This window comes from Rhinopithecus bieti, unplaced genomic scaffold (genome assembly GCF_001698545.2).
Source record: "Rhinopithecus bieti isolate Rb0 unplaced genomic scaffold, ASM169854v2 scaffold_28016, whole genome shotgun sequence".
In the NCBI taxonomy this organism is placed as follows: Eukaryota; Metazoa; Chordata; class Mammalia; order Primates; family Cercopithecidae; genus Rhinopithecus; species Rhinopithecus bieti.
This window is the reverse complement of record NW_016813202.1, coordinates 2,012,314-2,034,019: the sequence shown is the minus strand read 5'-3', so window position 1 is coordinate 2,034,019 and position 21,706 is coordinate 2,012,314. Positions and strand designations below refer to the sequence as shown.

Genomic DNA, 21,706 nt, shown 5'->3' with positions numbered 1-21,706 from the left:
ATATATATATATATATATAATTTCAGATATAAATGAAGATCACTCCAGGCAAGGAAACAGTACATACTTGCAATTCAGTGCTATGGTGCCTTTTATGTATGAAATCCTTCATTCTTCAGAGATCTTTCTATATCAATACTCCTTCATCCTTTGGAACTTGAGAACTTTCAGGAAAACCTTCTGATTGTTTCATACTGGGCTCTAAAACTTGCTTGACTTTGTCCCTATCTGCTGCTCAGTGGCTGCATATTAGGAATTTGGAAATTGTCCCAACAGAACTGAACCATTCATTTGCATTAACATTTCACAAAAGAGTACTGCACAGGACACCAAAAGCAATGCTATGCACAAGACTCCCTAGTTGAGAGGGTCAGTACGGATGTCCAGGTGCCAGGCAGAGCCAGCCCTGAGGAAAGGGTATCTTTTCTAGTTTATATAGGCAGCTCTGATTTTTGTACTTTACTCATTTCTAGCTTTTATTCCTCTTTACCTATCTCCTTATCTTTTGTAATTCTGCTGCTTCTTATAGTCCAATAAACTATAATAATGCTATATTTTATAGAACCTGGCACAGCATATCATAAAATGGCTGAAAGTGATGTCACATGAAAAGCTCTTAAAAATCTAACGCCCTTGAGGTTCACCCTGGCCTCACCAGTTCCTTAGACTCCAGAACCCATCAGGAAGTGAGAAGCTTGTTGGGGAGACATGGCAGCTTCATCATGAAACAGACTGATGTTACTTCCTAGAGATTTCTCTCACACTATGGAGAGCAGAAGCCTGGATGTACAAGAAACTTGCGGCTCTAAGTAAATCAGATAAAATTGTTTCAGGACAAATCGCAGTCTAACAGCAGACAGTCACCAGGCCGGTGTGTCTAAATCTTCTTTAAATATTTGAGTGGCTCTAACGTATAGGGCCCTGAGCTTAGTTCTGGAGAAGCAAAGTCATAAAATACAGTCCTTGATGTAAAGGGGAAAACGCAATATGAAAGAACAAACTAAAATACAAAATTGCGTATCTGAAATGCCAAACAAGACATACAGATGTTAAGTGCCAGAGGAGCCCAGACACAGCAAAGTTCACCAAGTACTGGGGAACTACGGGGCGGGGCGGGGGTGGAGGTGTTCAATAAAGGGGTGGGACTGAGGGAAGTTGAAAATAATCAATCTGAAAATTTGCCCAGCATGTACATGCCTAGCAGTTTCAGGTTTAATTATAAACCCTAGAGCAGCACTGTTCAGTAGAAATATGTCAGCCACAAACATTATTTAACTTTTTAAAAGGCAAAAAGAAACAGATACAATTAACTTTAATAACATATTTTATTGTACCCAACTGGTATGGACTGGATGTTTGTGTCCCCCCAAATGCATGTGCTGAAATCCTAACCCCACAAGTGATGGTACGAGGTGACATCTTTGGAAGGTGATTAGGACATGAAGGCAGAGCCCTCGTGAATGGGATTAGTGCTGTTATAAGAGGCCAGAGAGCTAACTCTAGTTCTCTTTCTGCCATGTGAGGATAACACGAGTAAGCACACTAACCTGGAAGAGAGCCCTCACCAGAACCCAACCATGCTGGTACCCTGATCTCAGACTTCCAACCTCCAGAACTGTGAAATATGCATTTCTGTGTTTATAAGCCATCTACTTTACAGTATTTTGTTATAGCAGCTTGAATTAAGACACTAACATATGCAACATATTTCAATTTGTAATCAATATAAAATTATTGAAATTTTATATTTTTCTCATACAAAGTTTTGAAAATCTAATGAATATGTTACACTTACATTTCAGTATAAACCAGCTACATTTCAAGAGCTCAAGAAACACATGTGGCTAGTAGTTTTCATATTAGAAAGCAAGGCCCTAAAGAAACTCTGTGCATTGGACAGGAAGAAATGTGCATAAATATATACTCTGAAGCATTATATTATAGTAAAAAACAGGAAATGGACCTCCATCAAACAGAAGTGTGTAAATAAACCATGAACAAAAGGATGGAAGCATTGCTTGGATTCACCTTAAATTCATGTTGGTGACCTCTGGGAGGAAGGAGGTAAAATGGAATGGAGGAAATACATAGGTGTGAATTTTATCTGCAATATTTTAATTCTTTAGATTAAAACAAATACAGAAATACTAGTCTTTGCTCAATGGGTAGAAGATACATGGACTCTTACTGTATTATTCTTTGTATTTTTCTGTTATTTAAAAGTTTTTAAGAAAATTACAAAATAAAATTCACTGAGGATATGGGGGTACAAGTAGTAGACAATCAGGAAGACCGGCTCTTTGAAGAAAGAATATAGTCATAAGTCAAGGGACAACTGGGGATGGTGGCTTGGTTTGTCAAGTGATGGGAATGATCCAGAAAGGAGAGTTAAGGCTGTGAGCGAGAGGTGACAGGTAAAGTTTTATATTCCCTGCACATCTGTGTGACAAATGCGGGTTCAATTTTGCAACCTCACATTGGGAGAGTGTTGATGAAGCAGAGGGTTTTATAGAATGAGGGAGTAATGCTTCAAAAGCAGCAGTGATACTTAATGAGTCACCTATTCCACTACCTGGCCCTGGAGCATAACTGGTGTTAAGGAAAACACAGCTCGGAGAGGTGGGGAAGTAGGGTTCTTGGGGGCAGCCAGGGTTAAGTTAAAGTAAGGAGGTAGAGAAATGTGCAAAGATGTAGAAGTTACAGGGGAGTGTACTGCTCATGAAGGGAGGATCCAGGGGGTGTACAGTGGAAGCTCAGGACTGGAACAGATCAATAAATATAATGGGTCAAAAAAAAAAAAGATGCGAGCCCAGGCATGGCCAGCTGGAGAGGTTTTCCCTTCTGGCATCAACTGATTTTCGCAGGAATGTGAGGTACTATGGGATCAGTTCTGATCATCTTCTGGGGAGAGGCAGGGTAAAGAGTGTTTCTAGCGTGTAGGTCCTGAATTGCTTGGTGGTATGTTGATTTCTGGAATATGTGCTCTCTCAGGCTTCGAACTGAGGACTTTTGAATTTCTTTCAATGTTTCACTCCTCTAACAGTGCTGTGGGAAGACAGAGTGAGAAATAGTGATCAAGGGCACTGGGTTTAGGTTCCATATCCTCCACTTTTTCTGTGACCTTGAACAAATTAATCTCCTGGTGCTTTAATTTTCTAAATGTAAAATGGAGTGCTGATATATCTAACTACCTCACAGAGTTGAGAGAAAAATAAAGAGTTCATTAATATGCATAAAGCTCTTATCACAGTACCTGGCATATGGTACACACTAAGTGTTAGCTAGCTATGGACATTATAATCAGTGTAGTTATATATTTATATACATTCATGATTATCTCCTTAGGTTAAATTCTTGACAATATAATTGTTAGGTAAGAAGGTGTGCAAAATTTTAATGCTTTCATATAACTTGTCAAAATACTCACCAGAAGATAAATTAAATCTCGCTACCATATCATCTGATACTTGTTTGATTCCCTCTTATTTATGTCACAATGCATGACAACCCACTACCCACTCAGGAATCGGTTACAATAGTCCGCTGTGTACCTACCGACCCACAATGCAGGAGTGCGGCCTGGTGATCCACATTTTAAAGAGGTCCCCATTCAATTCATTAGCAGTCTTCAGTTTAAAACCATTGTTCTAGAATTTCATCAATTGATAAATCAATTGCTAAAACATTGGTTTTACCCAGTCTCTTTGCAATGTTAACACTTTGGCCCACGCTCTTGCTAAAATTCCTCTTGGCTTCTATAACACTTCCCTCTTCTGCATCATCTGCTATTTCTATACCGCATGCTTTTTCCCTTTAAGGAGCAAGTAAGTGGGTAATCTTATGTAACTGGCAAGTCCAAAGTGGCACTGGCTTTAAGCACAGTGTCCAGTACAGAAATATGTGGGCCACGTCATCTAGGGGCCTGAAGCAATGCCATCAGGGCTTTGGCTCTCTCCTCTCATCCCTGGCTTAGTTTTTTTGTATTTGGACGGACTCCCTGGCAATCAAAGTACTGGCACACTCTGACTCAAATCCCTGAGCTTTCAGAAGCCCAGGAGGATTTTTATTTTTTACATCTATACCTAGAAATCTCTAAAAAAAAAAAAAAAAAAAAAAAAGGACAATCTTTATGGCTCCAGGACTAATCCAGGGGGTGGGAATTACTATGCAATCAACAGGGTACCATGTTTGCATTACCAAGTCCAGCAGCTATTAATTTTCTTCCTGATTTCTCTTCATTTTGCAGTACTCCCATTCAGTCAAGTCACTAAGTCAGGCTATTTACCCTCACAGTTCTCAATCTGTCCTTTGCTGTCTGACCTACTATTGCCCCAATTCAGACTCTCACCATCGTCTTGCCAAACTATTTTAATAGTCTTCTGTCCTGATCGCGCCTTCTCCATTCTCAGCCTCTCCTGATTCGTCCTTTCCATACCAGACACAAAGAAAAGAAATGTAATACTGTTTCCTTTATTTCCATACCATTAGGTGGCTTCTCCACTATGGATAAAGTAGTCAGAATTCCTTAGAACTGGCATACAAGTCCTCCAAGATCTTCCAGAGCATCTACTGATTCCACCGCTGTATGACCAAACTAATCCCATCTTCGCTTTTCCTCAACCCTGGTTTCCAGTTAAACGAATTACATACATTCATATACCAAAGCTGTAAATTTTAGACATTCTCGATTCCTTTCCCTCTCTAGCCGAACTGTAGACATTTTCCCAGATGCTCTGTATTTTCTGTCTTCAAATTGTTCTGCTCTTTCATTCCCCTTCGTTCGCCCTCTCCAGCGCCAGGCCTTATCACATTCTTCCTCGTTGCCAGTCTACTTGCCTCCAGTAATCCACAGCTTTTTCCCCAGCCCTTCCGTCTCCACTGTCCACCAGGCTAACCTTTGAAACATTGGCTTATGCAAGAAGAAACCTTCCACAGTACCTTCATCCACGGAATAAAATTCAAATCTTAGCAGTTATTCAAGGTTTACAGACATGTGGACCCTCTTCCCCAGTCCCTACCTCTCCACGGCCAGGCCGGGCACTCCATGCTCCAGACACTGTGGACCTCTTCCACCTGTCCTGCCTCTCCACGCCAGGCCAGGCACTCCATGCTCCAGACACTGTGGACCCTCTTCCACCTGTCCTGCCTCCCCATGCCAGGTCCGGCACTCCATGCTCCTGCCATGCAGACTGTGTCCTCAATGCCTCCATGCCTGTTTCTGCTATTCTTCCTACACGGGGTGTTGTTCCTCGTATCAGCCCATGGAAATCCTTCTCAACCACCAGGGCCAAGCAGAAACACCTTTTCTTTTTTGAAGCATTCCTAGATTTCCCTAGTAGGACTACTGTGTTTATATACTGTAGAAATGATCACAGCCTGATTAATATAGTGGTTAATTGTGCATCAATGTCAGGCCCAATAGCTTGAGGGTTCCAGTACTTACAGATTCTGACTTTCAGAGAGTTACTGAGCCTTATTTCTCATCTACATATGGAAACGTTAATACCTACCTCACAGAGTTGCTTTAAATATGGAGACAAAATGTGTGAAGAAATCAGAACAGTTCCTGGCACGTAAACAGTTACCAGCGTTCCTGGACTTCACCAGACACCTCCAAAGGCACCACATGACATCTCAGTATAGCATGTACACTAAGCTTAGGGGTTATGGAATCAAACTGCCTGGGTTTGAAGCCCACTTCTACTACTTACCAGCTGTGTGATCTTGGTCAAGCTCTTTGTCTTCACGTTGTTTACCCGTCTGCAAAATGGGGATAATAAAATACCTACCCAATTGGGTTTTCATGAGGATAACATAAAATAAATATAGCAAGCAAGGAGAATAGTACTTGGCATCCAGTTAGTGCTAAGTGTTAGTACAATTTCATCTCTGTATCCCAGAGTCTAGCACAGAAACTGGGACATGGTTCTTGCTCAACAAATATTACATTGTCTTGAACCCTATGCTTCACTTGGCAGTGTCTAGTTAAAGTTCTTATCTGCATTAAGCATACTGACTCATTCCATTGCAATTAAGTATTTTCTATAGTTAATACCCATCTACAAAATGCCAAGCTGCTGCCTATCTCATTGCTTGGTGAACCACCAGTGAGTGCAAATGTGTGTACAATTATGGATGGTTTATTTAGTCTTGAATAGGCTTCTCTGAAGCCATAATATTGTTATATACATATAATTTGATTAATATGCCAATAGTCTGTCAAGTGAATAGCACCCCTTCCAAAAACAGTACGCTAAAATGTTTTTACATTGATTTTGAGGTAGTTGCCATGCATAGAAAGATTGCCTCTCATTTCTACTAATATAATTGCTTTGCAGAGGAACTGTGTTTCTGGATAAAAGTATTTTAAAAATACCAAAAATTGCAAATTTCTAACCTATACCAAACTGGGGCAGGATGAAAAATATTCTCTAATTCTCTGACTTTTGTTTTGGAATCTGTGTTATAATAAACCACCAGAAGGAAGCCACTGTGGATTGGTGAGGGAAGGGAGTGGGGACCTGGGGGACCTATTTGGGAGCAGCAAAGACAGCAGTTTCCATCAACAATGATCCTGTTGAAGAAGCACTGATAGGGGTCAGAAAACCTAAGGAGGAAAGCAGACTCCTTATGAATAATCACCACTTGCTCTAGTGCAGTTTTTCTCAACTTGGCACTTATCGATATTTGGGGCTAGATAATTCTTTGTTATGAGGGAGCTGATCTGCACATTGCAGAACGCTGAACAACACCCCTACCCTCTACCCACTAAATGCCAGTAGCATCTGATTCCCAGACGTGAAAACCAGAATGTCTCCAGACTTTGCCAATAAAAGGCCAAACACTCTGGTTTAAGAATCACTGCCTTAATGGGAGAAAATTAGCAAAATTATTTAGATGGAACCTCTTATATTTAAATGTGCACTATTTTTAAGTAGCTTTATTGACTCATATAGACTTACCCTAAAACAAATGATCTGTACTAATAATACAAGAAGCCAGGACTATGACTGCAATATCTTTTACCAGAGATGGGTCCTAGCGGTCCTCTGTTCCTCAGGTTGGAACCTAGAAGAGTGTGAAGGCAAGAGGATGACATAGAAGAAAAGAGCCACTGGAAACTGCTAGCTGGTCTTTCAATTAGCAAACCATTTTGGGGATACCTGTGATATATAGGCAATTGCAGGGAATGCAGAGGTACTATACACATAGACTTTGTTTGAAAGGAGATTACAATCTCCTGACAAACTATTTCCAGTGCAATTCTCATCTTTTGCTTTTTTACTTTTAGTATCTGGTTGGTACTTACGTTTCAACAGCAGGGGCCATTACAAATAATGTTATGTAGTTATAAAACAAGAACAGAACAACGTACAGCTCGTTTCTCCATAATACTTCAATCATTTTAGGAAATTAACTGTATTATTAATTGCCTTAAAAACAAGACTCCAAGCACCTTCTCAGCCAGTACATTCCCCCAAATTTTTCCTTTATAGTTGGTAAAATACTGCAATGGTTACACAAGCTTTAACTGTAAATTTAACTTACAAATATAGTAAAATTAACTTAATGATAAAAAATAAAGTTTCCCCATACTGGGTAATACTTATTTTTATGTCAGAGATGAATAAGGAACAGGTAGAAGTCTCAAATGAGCAGAAAGAGAGAACTCAAGGGCTTTAATTATATGATGTGTAATAAAAAGAACTGGCATAAAACACACTGTACTAGTATCCTCAAGGATTATTTAAAACTATAAAATGCCTACATATGTATCTCATTCTGACTGAATTATAATCAGGTATTCATCTTCCTGCTACACTCTGTCAACCCTGCACCTCTGAATCCAGTCACTCCTCTGATATGCATGCCTTTATTATTAAATAGCTGTCCAGAGTGTATTAGAATTAAATATATATTTAGCAACAAGCAAACGCCAGGAATCATAGGACATCAGCAGGGACCAATGAAGGTATTATATATAAAGATTTTAAGCTCTTGACATATCAGAATAAAGAAACTTTTTCTGATTTCAGGAGTGAACTTAGTAACTCCCTTCTCCTCTCTCAATCACAGTTGGCCCATTTGATTGTAATTACACAAATTGTAATTTATAGGATTATTTTGCTATCTGTTGAAAAGTCAATCTATTCTAAAGTTCCAGAAGCCACTGCTTTTTAAATAGTGCTTTATGTGTTATATATTCTTACATGTAATAAATTACTCTTGAGATGCAAGCAAAGCAAAACAGTAGCATTTCATTTCCCATTAATGGGTCTAAATACAAAGTAGGAGAGTCCAGGTGAGTCACTTAACTCCTCCAGGTTTTATCTACAAAAAAAACTGGTATAAATATCTGCCCTTTCTTACCTTATACAGTTGTCCTGAGGATCACATAAGAAAATGTAGTTGTCAGGAAAAAAAGCATACCCACAAATGCTGGAGCAGAACTGTTGTCATATATTTTTGTTATAGCCAAATTCTTTCAGGTGAATCACTCAACTTCTGTACTGTTCATGCCTTACAGAAAGCTGGAAGTACTGTGTCCCCTGCTGTTGAAATGTGAATACATTTGGTTGTTGGTTAAAACGAAATGAACTACACTACAAACGCCTCTTTATAATGGAGGTAAAAATACTAAAATAAAAATCTGAAAATCTTCAGAGGAAGCAGCTACCTCCACGCAATAGGAGCATGACTTTCACTTAATCCATCGAGATGAAGGCAAATAAAATTAATCTTAATCAGAATTTCTTCGTATTGAAACTTTACGATCTAATTTCTTTATACTTCCTCTCCCTAAGCCCTTGATGTCCTGGGCTCCTGGACTCAATCCCCTGGAGCTCCTCTTGGCTCCTTCCCCAGGAAAGAGAAAATTTCCGATTAATCTGAAAACTTAACTCACTGAATGTCATCCGAAATAGACTTCAGAGTGTTAAATGATTCGGCTTTTAACCTTTAAGCCACCTGTTTTCAACTGTGTAGTAAGTTTTGGCGCCTTTTAAAAGGGATGCCATGCACAAGGCACAGAATTCTGTTTTGTTTTTTTTTTTGCCAGGAAACAGGAAGTGCTAGTTACAGTGGGGAGTGAGATAGGTAAAAAATGTCTTAAATGCTCATTAAGGTAAAATGACCTTACTTTAAGGTAAACATTCCAACAGAATGTTTGTCAGGTACAGAGCATTTATTTTTATATTTCTAATTTCCCAGAATAGTGCCAATTCATAACCCCCAGTAGGTGTTCAATGGATGTTTATTAAATTAAATCACCTTGATTTGGATCTCTCAGGCTGACTGGAAGAAAGGGTCTGTCACATCCTCAGTCCCCTGAGATCTGGCCTTTGCACAGGTCTCTCTGCAAACAAGGTTTGGTCACATCTATGAATCCATGGCTTTTAAGATTCCCAAGTGACATGTTTGCATTTAGGGGCATATTTTAATTAGTATATGATGTCTTCATGCCTATGTCCTAGAATGTATTACTAATATTTCTATTACTATTCCTTAATGGTGATCAACTAAGAAAAAATAAATTATGAAGTCCATCTTGACCAAGAATTCCCTCCCACCAAGATTTGTAAAACTTTCTGCCACACATATTTGAAGATGATCTTTTTTAACACCTAGAAATGTATATTTTAACTTAAAATAGAATTTTAGAAACTTCTAAGAAATCAGTAATTTTCTCACCAGTTCAGTAAACCACTTTACCAATTAATCTTTTATTTTTTATTGCATACATCAATATTTAACAGAAGAAAAATAAAGAACCCCTAATGTTAAACTGAAGTTAATTACATGTTGTCTTCTGATTCTTTTCAATATAGACCTAAATTTTCACATATATCAGTAAACATAATTTATGTTCTTATTAACATTTTTGAATCTCACACTTTTTTGCATACAATTTTACATATATCAATATTGTTTAATGGCTATATAACATTCTGTGATAGCACTAGCAATACACCAAAATTTACTTAACCATTTCCCAATTGTTGGGCTTTTTCCCCCTTAAAGTTATCTCAGTGGGGTCGGGCGTGATGGCTCACGCCTGTAATCCCAGCACTTTGGGAGGCCTAGGCGGGAGGATCACAAGGTCAGCAGATCGAGACCATCCTGGCCAACACGGTGAAACCCCGTCTCTACTAAAAATACAAAAAATTAGCCAGGCGAGGTGGTGGGCACCTGTAGTCCCAGCTACTTGGGAGGCTGAGGCAGGAGAATGGCGTGAACCTGGGAGGCAGAGCTTGCAGTGAGCCGAGATCATGCCACTGCACTCCAGCCAGGGCGAGAGAGCAAGACTGTCTCAAAACAAACAAACAAACAAACAAACAAAAAAAAAAAAAACGGTTATCTGAGTGGAATTGCTAAAAACCTTGGTACAAATAGTTTTTCTTTCTTTTAAATATTTTCCCAGGCATATGCCACTCAAAGCGAGTATGTCAAAAGATAGATCGGTTATAAAGCCCTTTTTATATTATAGTCTTCTACATAGTTCTCTTAAAAGGCTACTAATATACAATGCTGCTGCTATGAGGACACATGCAATTAAAACAATTTTGCTAATACAATAGCATGAACTAAGTCAAAGTTGCATTTTTAATATTAGGAAATTTGAATACCATTTAAAGAACTGATTTTTTATATCATGTATACATGATCTCTTTATAAATTTGCCTAAAAGTACAAAGCCTTATGGATATGTACATAGTTTTACAAAAATTGAGTGCATCCATGTGTAATGCAAATAGCTTCTTTTAAATTCCATCTTGTTTTGTCTTTTTCCTATTTACTACACATTTAACATTTTTTCTCTTAGTTGATCTACCTTATCAATTGCCATGAAGCGCCTTTGTACCACTATTGGTGTGAGACTCGTAGTCTTTTTCTTTTTATACTTAACATTTAATTCATTTGGAATATCATATGTAAAGTGGATCTAATCTTCCCACACTGACATCTAGCTAGTCTTTCCACCAGCAGTTATTAATATTTCTTTCTTTCCATTGGTTTATTAGTTTTAGTTAAACTTTATACTTGGCACCACAGAATATTCAGAAAGGTTGCTTAATAGCATGTTTTAAGGATTTGGAGGCAAGACTCCCATTTTTTCCCCCTAAATTAAAAAAACTTACATCTTTGCTTGCTTTCCTAAATAATTTATTACAATTATGCCATATTACACACAGCAACCAGTTGGAATGTTAAATGAACTGTAGTAAATTTCATACTAATGTCACATATTGGCATTCCTTTGGATGTAGCTTTATATTTTAATACACACTATCTAACTTAATCCTCACAATAATTCTGTGAAGTATTTCTATTCTGTAGATGGTGAAATAGATACTAAGAGTGACTTTCCCAAGAGTATACAACTGGTAAGTAGTGAAATGAGAACTGTAATTCTGGTTTTCAAAAAACTCCCATCTCCCCATGTACTACTTTTCCATTACACCAGCATGGCTCCCATGGGCGTTTGCTCATTTTTAAAAATATAGCTCCTTAAACTTGCTTCTATTTAGGCATCTTTCTTCATTTATCTCAATGTAGTTATATAACTTTCTTTAAAAGTCTCATATATATTAATAACCAAACACTTTTTAAGTTGCAGTTTGTCACTGTTGAGATGTAGAAAGGATATTTTTAAAAATTTTATATCCTGCAACTTCTTGAATTAGTCTTTTATTGTGAGTACATTTCTATAAGTTTAAGCAGTTGTAAAGCCATGTTAATAGAAAGTATTTATGCTACTTTCCTTCCTTATCTTCCTCATTTTGTGAATGCTGGCTTTTACTGCAATGACAGGTTTCTTTAACCATATATAAAAATGGTGCCAACACTGTTTACGTTCCACTTGAGGAATGTTTATGTTTTCCCAGTAGGAATAGTAGTAGTTCTTGGTTTAAGTACTTAACAGACTCCAAGAAGTCTATGAAATAATTGCCAGAAATAATTAAATTAAGGGTGAATGATTAATTTTTGAAAAGTTATCTGTAGTTAATACTTTGGATTTTTACCATGTGTTCTGTTGATGCTGATTTAATGGCTGTTGTGCTGAACACCAGCCTTATAATCCTGAGTGATAGCAAATTATTTGCTCTATTGTTTGCCAATATTTCATTCTGCATTTTGCATCTGTTGAGAATAAAATCCTTCTAAAAATGTCTTTTAGTATTGAGAACATATTTGCCTCAAAAGACAATCTGAAGCATATTGTCTTTCATGATAGATGGATAGACATTATTTAAACATTTTTAAAAGTTCACCAGCAGGCCAGGCGCGGTGGCTCAAGCCTGTAATCCCAGCACTTTGGGAGGCCGAGATGGGCGGATCACGAGGTCAGGAGATCGAGACCATCCTGCCTAACCCGGTGAAACCCCGTCTCTACTAAAAAATACAAAAAACTAGCCGGGCGAGGTGGCGGGTGCCTGTAGTCCCAGCTACTCTGGAGGCTGAGGCAGGAGAATGGCGTGAACCCGGGAGGCGGAGCTTGCAGTGAGCTGAGATCCGGCCACTGCACTCCAGCCTGGGGGACAGAGTGAGACTCTGTCTCAAAAAAACAAAAAAAAAGTTCACCAGCAAGTCCATTAGGGTCAAAATCCAACCTGTCAGAAAATTATACTGAGTTATAATATCCCCTAAATTTTTAAATGTTTTTATTGGTATAACTTCTCATTTCCCACTTATTTTGTATTCAGTAAGAAATATATTCATTTTCTTCATTTTTAAATCAACCTTTATTTTGGACTAATTTTTCCTATTTCTATTATATTCAGCTATACCATCTTTTGCAACTTCTCATTGTTCCTTTCCTCAATTTGTTATGAATAATTTGTGATACTGAAAATCTTTTCGGTAGATCTGGAATACCTTTCACCGTCATTTTATTTATCATCTTATGTATTTCTCATTTTAATTACTATTTTATAGGTCTATTTCAAGTATTTCAGTTGTTTTGATAGATTTAAACTTTAGGATAAAATTTAAATATGACATTACTATATTTTTAAAAGTCAATACAATCCATGACTTTGCTACTTTAAGGAAGTTGTCAATTATTTAAATCTGTCTGGTCTCATTTTCTTCACATATAGAGGAGCAAAAAATGAGTGTATTCCGAACAAATTTTGGCCTGGTAATATTTTTTATAACACAATCTTCAGATCAAGAGATGTGTTACTGAAGAACATTTTCTTAAAACTTAGCCAAATTCTGCTTCAATGAGATCCATGCTCTAAAATACATTTGTTTAGCTCATCTTAATCTTCACATTTCTCTGATTCAATAAGCTGCAGGACCAGTGTGTGCTTTTCACCCCAGCAATGCTCGACTAATTTTCGTGGGCACTTTTTCTTTCTCCTGCAGTGCCTACACTCTTCTAACAGTGAATGTTAGTAGAAAGATCAAAGGTTTTAGAATCACAAAAGACTGGGTTCCCATGTTGGCTCTTCCACATACCAGATTCTGAGCAAATTACTAATAATTCTCTATTTCTTCTTTGAAGGTGATGTGGTTTGGCTGTGTCCCCACTCAAATCTCATCTTGAATTGCAGCTCCTATAATTCCCACGTGTTGTGGGAGGAACCTGGTGGGAGATAACTGAATCATGGGGTTGTTTCCCCCATACTGTTCTCATGGTAGTAAATAAGTCTCACGGTATCTGATGGTTTTAAAAGGGGTTTCCCTTTTCATTTAGTTCTCATTCTCTCTTGTCCACTGCCATGTAAGACATGCCTTTCACCTTCCACCATGATTGTGAGGTCTCCCCAGCCACATGGAACTGTGAGTCCATTAAACCTTTTTCTTTATAAATTACCATCTCAGGTATGTCTTTATCAGCAGCATGAGAACAGACTAATACAGAAGGTATATGCAAATCTGCCTCACAGGACTGCTGAGAAACTGTCACGAGAAAGCATAATACTAAGTACCAAGCACATGATAAATGCTGTTTCAGAGCAAAAACTGTCACAAGGATCATCATTCTCTGCCTGAGGAATGGAAACTGGACTAGAGGAAAAGCAAGTTCATGTCTTCTGACAGCTCCACAGGTTTTCACTATTAGAGTACTACCAGTTTTATGATGTTGGGTGGTTCTGGGAGAAAAAAAGTTTCTATACTCTAGATAACGGCTAAGAGGCAAGAAAGATTACAGAAGGTTGTTACTTCACAATTTGGGAAGAGGCACACAACCAAAAGGGCATGGTAAATCCTCCTTTGATTCATTTCTATCAGTTATGTTAGTAATATTAATTAAAGTGGTAGAGCCAACAAGGTGGTAGGTTTCATTCTCACTGAAAAACCTTGGGTAATCTATTCATAGAGGGTTTTATAACTATCTGTAATCCCAGGTTAAAAAGACTTCACTCTGTTTCTCCTTAGAAATTTCAGAATAGCCCTTCTGAAGTATCTTCTCCTGGGGCACTTCATTTTTCCTTTTGGTCTAAGTTACTTGTTGGAAGCTCTTTAAGTGCCAGAGCAGGGCTCTGCAGAAATTTTCTGAAGTATTAAATGAGAATAAATCTTACCCTTCAAATTTTCTTTGCAATCAACCTCCCCAAAATGAGCTTTTCAATCACTGATTGAACTCCAATTCTTTTTGTAAATTAGAATACTGTGGTGGCATCATTGCCTCATCAGTTACAAGGGTGAAGTGGGTATTATAAACTTCAGACCTTCACAATGAATAAAGGATCATGCAAAGTTAATCTTTTAACGATTATAGACAAATGTATTTTAGTATCATATTGGCATTTGTATTAGTTGCTATTCCTACCACCATGTCTATACATTTATATTATATGCAAAAGATCCACATAATTTACCATTTGTGTGTGTTTCACTATTTGAACAGGCCACAGCAACTATAATAGCTGCGAAAGTAATTAAAATATTACTTGGGTATTACTAATTGTTCTATACACAAAGATAAAATCTGAAGATCATTAGCAAATACACCATTACCTTTAAGCTGAATTGTTAATACGGAACCCTTACATACATACCCAATACTAAAATACAGCTAACTCTGTTTTAAGATTATGGGTCATGTAGCCCATTCTAAACAAAATGTTCAATAATCAATAAATCACTCATTGATAGGTTAACAAAGATATTCAATGCTGAATGTCTGAGAGTTAAAGACAACATCTGCATAGCATTCATCATATATAACCACTTCTAATTACTCATATGGGAAACTGTCCTTTAAATGAGAATATTCTGATGCCATGAAGGAGGTCCAAAACAGCATTTCCAGATTGCTCTTTTCTAATTTTGAAGGTGCTTCTCTGGGCTTTCTTGGTTTTTGCTTTCCTCAGAGGATTCTAGTCTGGCCACTATTACATTATTGGTTCCAGGAGACTCTGGCTGCTTATCATCGCCATCAAAGATAATGTCTTCTGGATTTGGAGGTGGAGGGCAGAATTCTTCAGTTGGAAAGATCTCCTGGAAAAGTGTTTCAGCTTGCTTGACAGCGTGCTCATTTCCCAGGCCACAGTCAGGCCCAGAGCAGACATAAACATTGGAAGGCAAGCCATTATATGAGCTTCTGCTGATTCCCGAGGAATCTCTCATATTAAAATAAAGAGCCCACAAGAGTCTTGGCTTTGTAAGTTCTTCCTTGCTTATTTCTGTTTCAGTATATGGAGTGAATAATTTCTTCACCACTGATTCTAAGTCTTCTCTTGCTGTTTGAGAAGATGAACATGTCAAATGTACCAGATAGGTGTCCTTCATGCATGTCATGGTTGAAGAACATAATTCTGTGACCCGTACAGCACAAGCTCCTGGCTCTGCTGGAGGAACTATCAGAATGGAAGTCTGCTGATCTGAATCTGTCTTTAGTATAGACTGATCTGTAATAAGTACTGCCCTAGAGATCTGCTTATACTGCACATTTGAGCATGTTTCCTCAGAAAGGTAACTGTCTTCCACAATAAAATATTTAGCATTTATTCTTTGACCAAAGTGATCTATAATTGCTTTACATCGTCCAGATTCTTTGTCGACTACAAAGCATTGTACTTTATGACGAAGACAATAGATTCCACCAAAAACTGCACACATCCTACAGAAACACTGGGGAATTTCTCCTTGGCCATATAAGGGAAATAAAAAGGGAGTGTTGCCAAACCGTCCGAGACACTGAAGGAAGTTTTTAATTGCGTTAAGGCCATCTATTGTAGTGCAAGATGATTCTGATGTCATTGCAATTGAGTGCAGTACAAAATGTTGAAGGTTGGGAGTTAGTTTTTTAGTTTTTAAGTATTCTGAAAATGAACACTGCCTGAAAGCTTGGTATTCATCAGGATGTTGTTCATACTCTAAACAAAATGTGAGAAATTTCATTAGCATCCTCTTTTCAACCATGGTGAGTTCCCTGCTATTAAAGACATCTGCTCTGGAACAAGGCACTTGTTCTACCTTTCCTTCCCGAAATGCAAGAATCCTAGTGACATTTTTAAATTCTATATAACGACTAACATCTGATTTGATTAAAAGATCAATTAGCAATCCTTGAGAATACAGCAGTTTTGATACCAGATCAATATTAAACCTCCTCCCTTCTTTAACTATTTGAAGGTAAGTAATCCTATTTCTAATTGGTTGATTGGAATTATCTTCTGTAGATTTGCTTTCATCTTTATTTCCATCTTTATCTGAAACTGTGTGCATACAAGTTTTATCTCCACAATACTTTTCCTTCTCCACTGACTTCTCTACATCAGTTACTTCTAGTGAAATCTCTCTACCACTTTTCTGAGTGTGTTTGGCAGACATTTCATCGCTATTAAAATATGATGACTGGCGGTCTTCGGGCAAGCCTGCAGAATCCAGAACTTCAGTGAAGGTACTAGACACCCCTGAAGAAGGATTTTTCTGCAGAGCACCAATCTCTTCAACATTGTCCTCCATATCCTGACTGGCATAACAAAAAGCTTCTGTGTGTTGGATAGTTTCATCCTTCTTGCGAAGAGAGATGGCTTCTTCTGTTTCATGGATCAGGTCCTGCCATGCAATAGTACTTTCTTCCCCAATGTCATTGTTTTGCTGATACTCCTTCAACCAGGTTAGCAATCCTGAAAAGCTGAAACTAGCCCAGTTGCCTCCATAGTAACTTCTTGAATCAATATGCAGAACTCTCTGACCAATTCTTGAACATGCAGCTGCAAGGATGGATTCGGGCAAACCTGTCCCTATTATAACCACATCAAACTCTGTGGGAAGATTGTCCGCCATTCTAGGAAGTAAAAGTGTCTGGTGACAGTTGCTGATGAAAGAAATGAGGTGTGATTATACTGTAATAAAATCTGTCCTTCTGATGTTCCAGTTTATCCCAGAAGCACTGAAGTTGCAGGTCCTAGCTGTTTAACAGTTACCCTTTTAAAATATATTTTTTTCCTTATAAGTCAGTAGCATAAAAACATGAGCAAGTACATCTAATCACATCTGAGAATACTAAAATGGATGTGTGGTTTCATTTCTGCATTTCATCTTAGCAGTAAATGTCAAAATGCACCATATATGCATTTGTGACTGGAACTCTTCTCTGAAAGAAGAAAATTCAAGAAAGAATACATTGTAAACAATATAAGAGAAAAATAATTTCATGCAACAATGACAATCCATTGGAGTATGACTTTTTATTTGGACATAAACCTCCACTAAAGCATGTCATAAATGCTTTCTCACATATTTTCTAATTTCTTGAAAATGGACAACAGAGATATAACAGCTCTCCCAAGAATCAGGCAACATAGTAATAGAGAATGAACATAATGTTCCACAAAAATAAAGAATAAATAACATAATACAATTCTCTAACTTTAGCTTTTAAGAAAACTATCATGTGAATAAATCTATACACAGCTATGAGCTTAGACTAAAAGGAACGTATGGCTCCATTGTTTATAGAAACAGATTATACACTATGTACATACTGCCACGATTAAAAATATTTCTGTGGCCATTACAGTCTGTGTGTGATTCCAGAAGAGCTGAATATAAGACCTTTTCATGCCACAACCACCTTAGGATCTCATGATAGCAATATGAGACTATTTCTACTCAATTACTAATGAGATTATTGTAAAAGGATTAATTCAGTAAAACTGGCCATTTAAAAATATTTAGGCTCATAACAGAATAGGCCTGAGGAGGAAAACCTATATATTAAAAATATGTATATGAATGTACACATGCATATTAGTGTAAGTAAAAAAGGAAAAAAGTATATAAGTAAAAAAGGAAAACTCCTGGTTTCATATTAAAATATCTTAACATAAATAATGCCTACTTCTAACATTTGAATACAGTGATGTTTGCATTTTGCCACTGTCTCTGCAACCCTGAATCTCTACCCCAAGCAAAAGGTCTATGTAAACATCCTCTGCCAAGACTAATGTTGTTTGTTCTTATTTTTGAAGGATAAGTAAAGAAAAAAAAAAAGGCTCTCCTGTTAACTTTGAGCATAATGCTGGTTACACTCCACGTGCAGAAGACATCTGTGTGATGCCTCATGTGGCCAGAGGTAGAAGGACTAAGGTACTGAAGAGCATACTCACCTGAAAGTCTTTAGGCTAAAGTATTATATACACATTACTGCTAAACTTTCTAACATTCATCATTGCACTGGTTTGAGCTCTGGTTTTCACTACTGTTAAACCTACTGAAATATAAATCAGTACAAGCTAGACCTGTCTAGGCCAAGATGACTAATAATCCTGGATATCAGTAAAACAAGCCATTCAGTTGGAACTTAAATTGCGTAGGGCACAGACCTTTAGTTTAACTAAAATGGCAATCCTAACAGTCCTGTCTAGTCAAAGCCTGTGTCTCAAAAATATCAAGGATTCCACTCATTTTTGGCATTCCCTAAGAAGCCAGGAACTAAGTACAGAATGAAACAGTTGCCTGGCCCACTCAAGTATAAATTTAAGTATGTCTGAATTACTTATTCTGCTTCTTCCAGCAGGGTGTGAAGAGGGAGACTGAATCTATGATGGTATCTGAAGAGGTGTAACCATAGTATATGCTGCTTCTTGGCTTAGAAAGATAGGGCTCAGGGTAGGAGGAGTAAGAGCAGAAGACACAGTCAATAAGCGCTAAGATCAGGCACGTTCTAACCTACAGATCTCAAAGAAGTCATCAAAATGCAAAGCAAGTAGGATGACCTTACAGAGCATTAAGCTGAACTACCCAATAATAGAGATGAGAGAAGTGATGGTTCGAGAGATTAAGTGACTTGGGAAAGCCCACACAATACATGAGCCGCAGGATTAGGAACAGGATCCACTCTTGTGCCATCAGGCCAATGGTCTTTCCAACAGATTGGGCAAGCCTCTCCAAAAGGCTCTGCATCAAGAAACTACTTCCCTCATTTTTAAATGTCCTCCCCTTCAATACTCCACTGTTAGGTAGTTCTAGCTCAGGGATAACTATGCAGGAAGTACCCTCCTTTTCTTCATCCTTAACCTGGATCTAGAAGCACAAACTCTGGAATTCACTCCAGGTAAAGGAATTGTCTTTGCTAAAAACTTTTTAAACTCTGTAGTAACTTCACTACTAACTTGCCCCCCAGGGCTTAAAAAAGTCTCTGAATCTCTTACCCCAGGGTTTCCACCTCTACATTAAAAACTGGGAGAAAATCATGGTTGAAAGCACTAAATGCCCTGAAAACAGGGCAGCCCTTAGGCAAAAACCTAAGTGAACTTAGAAAATCACTAGGTTGGGACCCTAAGAGGGATGGTGAAGAAGAAAAACAGGAAGGGAGAAGTGACTAGGAGACACACGAGGGTGGGGTCAGCAGAGGAAAGAGGTGAGGAAGAGGGTGGATGACAGCTAGCACTTATAAAGAACTCAGTACACCCTTGTGTTCAAACTCCCGGGAACGAAAACAGAATTTTCCAGCACAGAAAAGGCACTTCCAAGAAAAAAGAACTTTGATGTCTGAACAAACACCTGTTGACTACCCGGGAGAACACTACGGATACTTTAGGCTTGGGCTGGAATAACCTTCTTAGCATTGCCAAAGCAACTGCCTGATAGGTATTTTTAAATTAATATAAGGAGTGTAATCCCACAGCCATCCATATCACAACCTACCTACACTTACAGTCCCCCTCCCTAAATTTCAAATGTTTGTTCAAATGAAATGATCAGATTAAAGCTTATGAGGGGCGGGGAGGAAAACATAACCTCTGAAGGAATCAAATAAAATCTACATTTTCTATTTCCTTCAAAACGCCAAAAAAGGAATCATTACAAATATAATATTTGGGTTTGTCATAGCATAGAGGTTACTGAGTAAGAAAATACTTTTGATAATTCTACAAAGATTTTGTTCTTCCAAACCTACCAATATAAAAGCAATAAAGTATCAATGGATTTCCGGATTTAAAAAAGGAACTTATTTAAGCCTTGAGAAATACACATTTCTATTTCAAATCTCCCTACAAATGAAATTCCTGAGGCACGCAAAAAATAATTTCTTTCCTACGCTTCCTTCAATGATTTGCTGAGTTGTCGATCATCCTTCCAAACATCATGTCTCAGTGAAACTTCAATCTTCCATAAGAAGAGTATTGTCGAAATAAATCTTCAACAATCAAGTTCTACTTAATGAAATCTACCGACTGCAGAGCTAATTACAGTATTTGTTCACCTGAGATGGTATTGGCTGAGCCATTTGTAATCTCACCCGAGATTGTGGTGCGCTGGAACCCATCTATAAGGAAAATAGTAAAAATAGCTTATAGGGCACATGCCAATTTGCATTCTGAGGACCTGAATGAAACTGTCTCTCTCCCTAGAAAGCATTCAAAGGTTTACAAGTACTAATGAGATTTTTTTTTTACACACTGCTATTTTAGTTTTCCACTCTCATTTTAGAAAACAAATAGCAGTATATGAATCTAATCTCATCACCCCCTCCAACTTTAACGAGTTAATCACTTTTTTTCTTGAATCTCTTGACTCTACAGACCCTCGTCTCATTCCTCAAAGTGTAAAAAAGTCGTGGTTTCGTGCCTTGTTGAGTGATCTTAGGAGGTAAAAACAAATGACAAGAAAGGAGACGGGTTGGGGTTTGGGGTCAATGTGGGGGCAGATGAGAGACCACAGGAATGGAGTCGTGGACAGCGCGGGGCGGGAGGGGGCGGAGGAAGAGGAAGGCACCCGACATGCGGCTGGGGTTGAGCAGCGTCAGGAGGCGAGCGGGCAGCGGGGCGGGCTCGGACGGGGGGCGCGGGGCCAAGCGGGAAGCCGTGCGGGGCGGGCTGGGGGCAGGCGGACGCACGGAGCGGGCGGCGGGGCGGGGAGTGGAAGTTTGCGGAGGGGAGGCTGCCTCTCCTCCCAGTCCAACTCACCGAAGAGGCTGCCGCTAAACCCGTCCCACACGCAGCCCACGGTGTCCCACACCCAGCCGTTCCTCAGGCAGGACACGAAGGTAAAGGTGACCCCGAAGAGGGACACCAGCAGGTCGCTGAGGCTGATGTTGACCAGGAGGAGGTGAGTGGGAGTGCGGAGCCGCTGGAACTTGTAGTAGAGGACGAGCACCAGCAGGTTGTTGCCGACGCCCAGCAGCCCAATGGAGCCCAGCAGCAGCGCCAGGCGCTCGTAGGTGCCGGGGCTGAAGAGCGGCGCGGGACTCAGCGTCCCCGCCGGCGGCGGCCCCTCAGCGCCGCGGGGCCCGCGCACG

The 21,706-nt window shown here is 38.7% G+C and overlaps 2 protein-coding genes across 2 annotated transcripts in view; both read right to left on the bottom strand.

Moving 5' to 3' along the window:
- OPN3 (opsin 3) overlaps positions 1 to 21,706 on the bottom strand; it is a 47,324-nt gene that overhangs the window by 25,578 nt on the left and 40 nt on the right. The window contains 1 exon segment of the mRNA XM_017847798.1: positions 21,375 to 21,704. Within this exon segment, the coding sequence (XP_017703287.1) occupies positions 21,375 to 21,704 (330 nt within the window).
- On the bottom strand, positions 14,729 to 21,461 carry CHML (CHM like Rab escort protein). Its single transcript, XM_017847797.1, has 2 exons — positions 21,375 to 21,461; positions 14,729 to 17,557 (listed from the first exon to the last, which is right to left on the bottom strand). The coding sequence occupies exon 2, from the start codon at positions 17,245 to 17,247 to the stop codon at positions 15,277 to 15,279; it is 1,971 nt and encodes a 656-aa protein (XP_017703286.1). The 5' UTR covers positions 17,248 to 17,557; positions 21,375 to 21,461; the 3' UTR covers positions 14,729 to 15,276.

What these genes read in the sequence shown, in the direction of transcription:
- CHML (XM_017847797.1), bottom strand. Translation starts at nt 17,247, where the DNA reads ATGGCGGACAATCTTCCCACAGAGTTTGATGTGGTTATAATAGGGACA.